This window comes from Sinohyriopsis cumingii, chromosome 2 (genome assembly GCF_028554795.1).
Source record: "Sinohyriopsis cumingii isolate HCF-2022 chromosome 2, ASM2855479v2, whole genome shotgun sequence".
Taxonomy (NCBI): Eukaryota; Metazoa; Mollusca; class Bivalvia; order Unionida; family Unionidae; genus Sinohyriopsis; species Sinohyriopsis cumingii.
The window spans coordinates 32,845,850-32,856,403 of record NC_142962.1 but is presented as its reverse complement, the minus strand read 5'-3'; the positions used below and the strand labels follow the sequence as shown (position 1 = coordinate 32,856,403).

At 34.3% G+C, this 10,554-nt stretch overlaps 1 protein-coding gene across 1 annotated transcript in view; it reads left to right on the top strand.

The window, feature by feature from the left end:
* The first annotated feature begins 390 nt into the window (after positions 1-390).
* LOC149804586 (uncharacterized) overlaps positions 391-10,554 on the top strand; it is a 33,765-nt gene continuing 23,601 nt past the window's right edge. The window contains exons 1-4 of the mRNA XM_089933127.1: positions 391-394; positions 1,233-1,297; positions 5,731-5,813; positions 8,238-8,358. Coding sequence (XP_089789253.1) covers positions 391-394; positions 1,233-1,297; positions 5,731-5,813; positions 8,238-8,358 — 273 coding nt within the window. The remainder of the gene's footprint in view (positions 395-1,232; positions 1,298-5,730; positions 5,814-8,237; positions 8,359-10,554) is intronic.

Sequence of the window (10,554 nt, the reverse complement as noted above, 5' to 3'; positions counted from 1 at the left end):
GAAACTCTGCTGTGATGAATTGATCCAGTCATCAACTGTGATAAATTGATCCAGTCATCAACTGTGATGAATTGATCCAGTCATCAATTATGATCATGATAGCTAATAAATGGATTGATAACGGAATCGATCACGTGTGACTTTCCAACAATGCCGATTATTAAATACGTCCCGATCTTGATGACAAAGCTGCATTGCAATTTTCATTAATATCTGATCATTCACAAAGCCTTTGATGTGTCCACAAGACAAGCTAATCAGAGTAATCTCACATCAATTATATGCGCCAATTTGCTGATAGTCAAATAAGTCCGAAATCTTCTTGATATTAATTTAGCATGTTTCATCAAAACGGATAGTAAATAAAGCCTCTAGTGCGGGGAGGCCAACATGGGTATGTGAGGAAGCTTATCAGAGCTTCCGGTAGGTCGGTGGCTCTTCCCTAGTGTTTTCTCGGGTTCGTCTTCCACCGAATAAGGCCGCCATAATTCGTCCATGGATTCATCAGTAAACCTCAGAATCTATTCTGCCATTGGCGCTGTAACAAACTGCATCTGAAATATACTATTAGCTCGAGACTGGAGGTGTTCATTCTAAATGACGTCGTATTTCATTGTAATTAATCACGTACATTAACCAACCGCTGTTCCTTAACACTAAAAGGAAGTAATTGTGATATTTGTGACGTGTATAGCGCGGAAACTTATAACAAAATATTACGTTTGCCTAAAATCATAAATATGTGCATGGCACGCCCTCGTGCTTACTAATGAAAACTTCCTATCGAATAAACAGCTATGTAGGAATGTTTTCAGTGGACAGGGGCAGACTTTTGGTTGTATTAATTTCCATTAAAATATTATGTTGTGAAGTGGACACATATTTTTTTTTTTACCGTATTGTTAACTTTAAAAGCCATCCATGCGTGACTGATAGATATTGAAGCTGACTCTTGACGAATTGGAACTTTCACATCTTCTAACCATATATGGCGAGTGTAAAATAAGAATTCATCAGATATTAACGGTAAAATGGCAGTTTCATTTGATTTGTCAGATATACACGCAGGAAAACGAGAAGGATTACGGAGGAATTTTCTGGAGTGTGTTCATTCGGAATTAAATGATATAGATCACCTAGAATTGAAGAAAATGTCTGAAGAAAGTGATTCTGATCAAAACGGGCACCCGCATAGTAATTTCAAAGATATCGAAAGCTATAGGACAAATGAGTGTGCCACTCTAAAGCTTCCAAAGGACCAAAAGGAATCGGGTCCGTAGATCAAATTAGTAATGAGGTAAGACCAAATGTAAGAAATTATGTATCATGTTTTTAACTTTCATTAATGTACCCGTAACTCTATATATATATATATATATTGGGGTGGGTGGGGGTGGATACAATTCCCCCCCCCCCCTCGTTGGACGGAGGGATGAATGAGGAATGCAGGGCTGCGGAGATACATTTGTGGATAATACAAGGGTCTGAAGCCCTACAACTAACAACATCTAAAGAACTTAAGGTATCGACCAGACACTTTTACTTTGAAGTAAGAAAAAGAAAAAAATACCCATAAGAGCGATTGCCCAAATGGAAGAATCTGAAGAACAGTTTTTTTTTCTTACTCGACAATTATATATATATATATATATATATATATATATATATATATATATATATATATATATATAGAGAGAGAGAGAGAGAGAGAGAGAGAGAGAGAGAGAGAGAGAGAGAGATATCAGGTGATGCAACATATCCATTAAAACAGCAACTGTACATGAAAATGTTAAATTCGAGAGCATTTCTGAAGACGGTCCTGCTTTATTCGGGTAATCTTAGAACGATCATCGGCATTGTAAGTTTGTGACGGATAGGAATAAAGGTGGGACTAAAATTTAATTGCTCATCTACGGCAGATCTTAAAAGTCAAAAACTACATGTAAGAAGATATCAATAACATTGTTACATCTTGTATAGTGTACATTTCCTTAATATTTGTAGAACAGGACACCTTTTATTTATTCCCCTTCAACAGTAGTTGTGGATCTGACTGATAACAGTGCAGCTTCCTGTGCTTGCAAGGATCACTCTCTATCTCTCTCTCTCTCTCTCTCTCTCTCAGTAAATGCAAGCTTGTTTAAAAAACTTGCGTCCTTGTGTATATAGGTTGTAACTAGAGCCAGAAAGATTATAAAGGTGACTAGAGTGATTCAAGAAAGCGAATGTAAAAAAAAAGCTCTTTGGGTAAGAAATAAATGACAAAAGTAAGCTGTAGAGTCCTAATTTTTAATTTGAACACTTTTCATCACCCATAAGACCTGTATTTTTTCTGCTAGTATATTTAGCACATGGAAAAATGTTGATATTAAGAAGAATAAAATTCGAGTGCATTGTATTGAACTTTGTCCGATTAGCTACGGTTTGGTTTGAATAATTTTTGCCATATATATATATATATATATATATATATATATATATATATATATATATATATATATATATATTTCACTCTCACAATATGTCGCACTTACTACACCTTACAAAATAAGAGAGCAAACACTTGATCATATGTGTGAGAGACAGTTACTATGCTTTCAGTGACTAGGTCAATAGTCTTTAATGTACTGCTGTATCATTAAACATCAATGCATAAATCAATCAAAGATTAGTCAATATAATGTACTGCTGTATCATTAACATCAATACATAAATCAATTAAAGATTAGTCAATATAATGCACTGCTGTATCATTAAACATCAATACATAAATCAATTAAAGATTAGTCAATATAATGTACTTCTGTATCATTAAACATTAATACATAAATCAATTAAAAATTAGCCAATATAATGCACTGCTGTATCATTAAACATCAATACATAAGTCAATTAAAGATTAGTCAATATAATGTACTGCTGTATCATTAACATCAATACATAAATCAATTAAAGATTAGTCAATATAATGCACTGCTGTATCATTAAACATCAATACATAAATCAATTAAAGATTAGTCAATATAATGTACTGCTGTATCATTAAACATCAATATATAAATCAATTAAAGATTAGTCAATATAATGTACTGCTGTATCATTAAACATCAATATATAAATCAATTAAAGATTAGTCAATATAATGTACTGCTGTATCATTAAACATCTGTACATAAATCAAATAAAGATTAGTCAATATCTGCGTTACACTTTAAAAATGCACGGGAAATTTTTACATGTACAGCCATGAAGTTTAATGGATACATTCATCTTCAAATATACTTATCACTAATTACGAAAGTGGTTTACAGCCGCTACTCTTCGTGCTCTTTTGATTATGTCGACTGTGTCGTTATAGCCACGTTTTATCGAAGACAATTTAAGCATTTGTCTATCCGTCCTTCCATCCATCTATCCGTAACTCTGCTTTCTCCACTTGGATGAAGTTCACTAAACTTGCATACATTCATTGCCCGTGTGCTAGCCATCTGTGAGATGGTGCATGATTTTTGGAATCCTCGATTGGGGTCACTGGGAGAGGCTCCAAAGTTTGTTATACAAAAATTCCAGTTAAAGTGACACTTTAACACTTGTTGACCAAATATTTGACATGCATTTTTAACAGGAGGACATTATATGTCTTGAATTTTGGACTGTGACCTTGGATTACCGTCCAGAAAAAAATGTGGTGTGTGGGGAGCGATTTCCGGGGTTTGTGAAGGCTTATATTTGTAGTAAAAACGGCGTCCGGATTGTTTTGGCGAACCCCGGAGGTAGCTCTAACGTTAGTTTGCAGTTGCCTTCATCAACTACTTCATTAATATGCCAACGCAACTGTCCAAATATCTGAGACGAGTGGCAAAAGTCAGATTAAAGACGGTCTATATTTGTGCCATGAAGAGAATTTGTTCCGCCCCTTTATAAAAGTTCTCTATATCAATCCCAACTTATTGACGGACACTCTCAGATCGATAGAGAGATGACAGATAGTTCAAGCCTCCTTCACGGAGGTGTCACTAATCGCGATGATGATGTTATTTTACATTGTTGAAAAGCGGAGAGGTACTGGGTTCGAACTGTAAGGAAAAGGTAAAATATTCATCATGGAGTTCAACGGAAAACTGTTTTTATTGAAATTATAAAATATTTGTTATAGAAACTCACGTTATTGAAATACGCATATGTACGTGTTACATTCTGGATATGAAAATACATATAAAATTACAACATTCATTCAAGCTTACCAACTTCATACAATTCAGAAATTTCTGTCTTTTAGAAGAAAATGTAAATAATTTAATATCGAATAAATTTATCGATAGCTAAAATGCTTAAAAATTAAATATTTCAGACTAGTCTTTAAATATAAAATTTTATGATTAAAAATACATATAAATTCTAAATGAATTTGAAACAATCCATTACATGCTATATTTAAGAATTCCTATTACAAAATTATGAAAAATGCAACGTTTCAAAGCTTCGAAAGAGGCTTGAATGCAATTGTCTCCAAACATTTTAATCTTTTAATTGCTATCTCAAAGAAAATGTTTAAAATATAGTTCATATGTTTGTTTTTACACGTAAAGAAAAGGCGAACTATTTTAACATTAAGTTCAACGGAAAACTGTTCCTCTACGACTTTAGGCATTGCTTACTAAAACCAGTGTCGGATTAAGGCCTTCCAGGGCTCTAAGCACTGAAAATACTATGGTCCCCACCCACCCACTACAAAATAGGTGAGAAATACCAGTGTTGTCAACTTTCCAAATCAAAATACTCGCATACTTGCAGATCGAAATGGTCATATATAATTCATTCAGTTTTATCATCAACGATTAATTTGATTTTTATTCTCCTAGTGCCCTTGTTGGGCTGGAGCCCTGAGCACGTGCTTAGTGTGCATGATGGGTAATCCGGCACAGAATAATTTTCTTTTTAGCGGAGAATCATTACTCGCTTCCAAAAATGGTCATGACCTCGAGTGATTAACTTAACCTACGCTTCATCGTTAAAAAACAAGTTTACGAAAATTAAAAAACTGTAATAAAATGTTTGTTTCCCAAATATGGTCGCCTGCCTGGGAACTTTTAGATTATGTTTAACTTCATGTATCACAACCTTTCCAATACCTGTTATCTAGATTTACACACGTCATCACAGACAATTTGTCTGTAGTAAGGCCTTGCTTGATGGGACTGATAAACGCCAGCTAAGGAGAACTTGATAAACCAGAGCTCTTCCTATCTAGACCTGTACAATATTGTTGATTACAGAATTCGCTGACGTAGAACACAAAAAGAAAAATTATAATACACATTTGAATATAATAGTAAAATTTAATTTAATACAAATTCCTAAAACTTCAACCCTAACACTTATATATTTTAAAAATTTATGCGGTTTTGTTAGTGTTTTTTTCTTTTTCCCGTTAGATTGATCTAGAATTGTATCGTCCATGTTTGCGGTATGTCCAGTGGTCTAAGTAGAGCAATAAAAACAAAATTAGAGCCTTAGCAAGGCAAACTCAAGTATTCGTATGAACGCATATAATTGCCAATACTTAAACGGGAAACATGCTCTCTGAGGCAATCTTTTTGTCTTTTCGCTATGTTCTATGTATACATCATAAGTACCCCGTTACACAACTGATGATGATGATGAAGATTATTATTATCATTATCATTATTACTATTACTATTATTATTATTATTATTATTATATTAACAGGACCTAATTCTTGCTGCCACACTTGTTCATGACGCACGTGCAGGCATTACAATGGAATTCAGAACAGAGACAAAATATGTAAAGTATGTCAAAAGGTCACTAGAAAATTTTTGATAATCCCATTGGACAAAAGGGAAGAGAATATTATTATTATTATTATTATTATTATTATTATTATGATGATGATGGGGAATTTCCATAAGTTTTCAAGACTGCTATTTTAAATGGTCTGTTGTAACGATTTAAGGAATTACCGCCCTATTTCTAACCTCTCATTCATGTCAAAAATGCTAGCAAAAGTTATTCTATCCCAACTTGTATCTCGTCTGAATTCAAATAATCTTTCTCACAATGTATAGTCCGCATATCACCCTTGTCATAACACTGAAACCGCATTTTTTGAGAGTGATTAATGACCTTCTGTCTGCTTTGGATAATGGAAAGATTGCAGTCCTCACTCTCCTGGACTTGTCTGAGGCATTTGACACAATATACCATTATATATTACTTCACCATCTCCATCATGTGGCGTTTTAGTCTGATAAATCAACTCCTCAAATCTGTATTGATCCTGACGGACGAAATGCAAACCGAAAATCAATATCATCACGGGTGAGGGACTGATTTATCGGTCTAGTGGTGTTTATGATACAACTTTACTATGGTTAAATTTCTATTTAATCAACAGGACACACATTGTATCCATTAATGGAAAACATTTCTGCCCAGTTGATTTAGTGTTGGTGTTCTACAAGGCTCTGTTCTCTGCTTTGTTTTCTTCATTCTGTACACTCATCCACTTTGAAGTGTCATAGATCAGCATTCGGTGTCGTACCAACTGTACGCTGATGCCACTTAGCTATACAAATCTAGCTGCCCAACTGAAGCTGAGGCTATCATCCATGGCACAGAGAGGTGCATTTCCGAAGTGAAAACCTTAATGACATGTAACAAGCTGAGGCTATCATCCAAGGCACAGAGAGGTGCATTTCCGAAGTGAAATCCTTAATGACATGTAACAAGCTGAGGCTATCATCCAAGGCACAGAGAGGTGCATTTCCGAAGTGAAATCCTTAATGACATGTAACAAGCTGAGGCTATCATCCAAGGCACAGAAAGGTGCATTTCCGAAGTGAAATCCTTAATGACGTGTAACAAGCTGAGGCTATCATCCAAGGCACAGAGAGGTGCATTTCCGAAGTGAAATCCTTAATGACATGTAACAAGCTGAGGCTATCATCCAAGGCACAGAGAGGTGCATTTCCGAAGTGAAATCCTTAATGACGTGTAACAAGCTGAGGCTATCATCCAAGGCACAGAGAGGTGCATTTCCGAAGTGAAATCCTTAATGACGTGTAACAAGCTGCAGATGGATGGAGCTATCCTGATCACTATTTAAAGACTTTCTCATTCACATCCTTTACCGCAAACAATAAGTATGAGGAATACCAGCATTAAATTCACACAGTCAGTACAAAACCTAGGCTTCACTCTCGATACACTTTAATTACACAAACATGTAATGAGCACATGCAAGGCTGCGTATCTGGAGGTGAATCACATCAGCTCCATTCGCAATTTTCTTTCAGTTGATGATGCTAAAACACTCATGTATTGCTTAATACTTTCAAGACTGGACTATTGTAATTCACATCTGTCTGGTTCATGTCAGTATCTACTACAGAATTTCAAAACGTTAAATATACGGCTGCTCTGATCATCCTTAGAGTACAAAGAACTGAGTACACACACATACACACACACACACATATACACCCTGCTCTGCAACCTTTATGGCTACTCATTCGAATCTAGCAGAATCAAACACGAAATCTGTTCACTATGCAACATTTCGTTGAGTGGCTTCAGCCCAATATACCTATCTGACCTCACACATGTGTACACCCCATCTAGAAACTTTCACTGCCCTTCCAACACTCATATTCTCATTGTTCCCACTGTTAAAACAGTAATACGGACAATGTTTATTTATGTACCAGGGCCCATTTATGTACTGGAACAAATTGCCTGTTGATCTTAGACTGAAGGACACTGTGATCTCATTCAATAGTGCTTTTTTTTTTTTAAACTCGCCTAATTTGACTACACGAACAGACCTAAAGACTTAATAATGTTTACTTCCTTGATTATTGTCAGCATGTTTTTGTTTTGTAATTTCGTGGTTTTTGTAATCTGGTCTTATATGTTTTTATGTGTTATCAAATATTGTAAAATGCTTTGAACTTCTAAAGACTAGGTGCTGTACTGAGTTGCTATTATTATTATTATTATTATTATCATTATTATTATTATCATCATTATTAATTAATTAATTAATTAATAAATTAATAAATATTGATTTGGAGCATTCATATGAAATAATATAAAACACTATTAATAAATGGTCTTGAACAGACAATTTATTTTTGCTAACCCTCCTTCTTTTCTTCTTTTTTTCTTTCTTCTGCTTTCAGCTGTATATTAAAATATGAGGATTTCTTTTTCAGGTCATACAACTTATACAAAATCCAAGTACTTAGAAGTGCCTTGTTTTTAACAATCTTCATCAATTTGTCACTTGCATTGTTTGAAAAACCAGCTGTTCCTGGCCTAGAATTGCCTGTTTGGGTATGGGTAACTTAATTTCCTGTATCATTCATATTTGAATCTTATTTACTGGTACTATTATAATGATTATACTTGTCATTTGCAAGCAAAACTGTGCCTTTAGGTGGCGCTCTACAGTTTCATATTTTGCATAGGCTAGGATTTTAAAGAAAAAGAATTTCCCCGGCTTTCCTCACTGGTTATACTGGCTATTTAAAAAAGACCTTGTATATCTTAGGTGTAATTCAAAGAACCTTTAATTCCCTTTATTTTGGTGTATGATTGATGGGTGTAATATGGGTTATAGATTATACAGCTTGGCCTTACTTCAAATGTGCACCTTTCAAAAAAGTGCTTGCTCTACTTGGTCATTTTCACTTCCTGAACTTCAGAGTTCAATTGTATAAAAAAGAGCCTATAACTTCTTTTACATTTGATATATTTGGTAATTCATTCATTGCACTTTCAGAAGCTGGTATTGTCTAGTCTGACAAAATTCATTTTCCCTATTTTAATAGCTGCTATGTATAGTGTACTTAGACTAATTCAGGCTGATTTTTTAACACAAGGGAGCAGTCATTTTAGTTAGCAGTGTGCTTAAATCATGTAAAATTTCCAAAAGTACAATATCCAAAGAAATATCATCCACATTACATTAATGTAGCATAGAGGTATGCCAACATTCTCTCCATTGTGCAGTTTTTAAATGCGAACTACTTCACCATACATACGTCACTCTCTCAAAAGTACATATTAACTGGTGAGCACCCCCTTATGTGCAGTGGTCATATGGCTATAGTACACACATCTATTATAGTCTGTTTCCAAAACTAGAGAAGCTGGGTGAACTGCATCAGGAATTGCTTTCAAATGCACCAATGACCGGTGTACTGTTACTGCTCATTTTAGGCAAAATTGCTCTATGAAGCAGACAATATGTTCCCATTTTACAGACATTTGTCAAGAACATAATCTGAAACCTCCTACATTCAGTGGATACATTGCAAGGTTCACATGGATTTTGTAGACTTAATTTTTTAAAAAGACAATCGCTGCTATGCTGAATATAAATCCATTGTATCACGATGTTACATTGCTGAGTCTTAAATATCATTTGGAATTATGCAACTTATGTTGTCTTAACTGTGGTAGAAATTACACATCTAGATGTGTTAGCTTATTTTTTATGTGTTGTATTTACTCCTATAAATTTTGGTCAATATTTTTTGTATTTGATATTGTTATTCATAAAGACCATGTATGTATTATCAGAAAAACATTATTATGGCTCATACTCAGATAATGACTTCAATGTTTGTTTGGGATAAGAAAGAAAAGTGTATATATATATATATATATATATATATATATATATATATATATATATATATATATATATATATATATATATATACACACACACACACACACACACATACACATACATACATATATACACACACACATACATACATACATACATACATACATACATACATACATACATACATACATACATACATTCAATTAGACTTCAAACCAGTATAAAACACCATCTCTTTGTATCAAATTCCTTGCAGTGTTGCAGATTTTATAATCATGACGTATCCATATGACACCTTTCTGCCCACCCTTGTTAGCCAAAAGCTAAGAGTAAGTTGTATAAATCCCAGATGATTCATCACAAACTGAAAATGACTTAAACAAAATAATGTTGCTTCAGTGCTTTTGAATTTGGAATTGTTCATTGGACTGCACATTTTGGAAACCATGGACTAAAAGAGCTAAACTGAACATCATCACAATGTACAGGTAATCCAAATAAAATCATATTTAAAATTTATGAAATGAATGCCACCATAGTGACACTGGTGTGATCTCCTTTGGATATTTTGTACAGCTAATTATGGACTCACTATAAATTCATCCACCAGCAAAATAGCTTCCTCGTATAATCAATGCTCAAACTATCAATCAACCTGATTGCACTTGATCTAGCTGGCACTAAACCTAACATTGAGCTTATTGTACCTGATCTCAGGCCAGTAGTAAACCTAACATTGAGCTGATTGTACCTGATCTGGCTGGTACTAAACCTAGCACTGAACTTATTGTGTCTTATCTGGCTGGCACTAAACCTAACATTGAGCTGATTGTACCTGATCTGGCCAGTACTAAACCTAACATTGAGCTGATTGTAACTGATCTGGCTGGTAC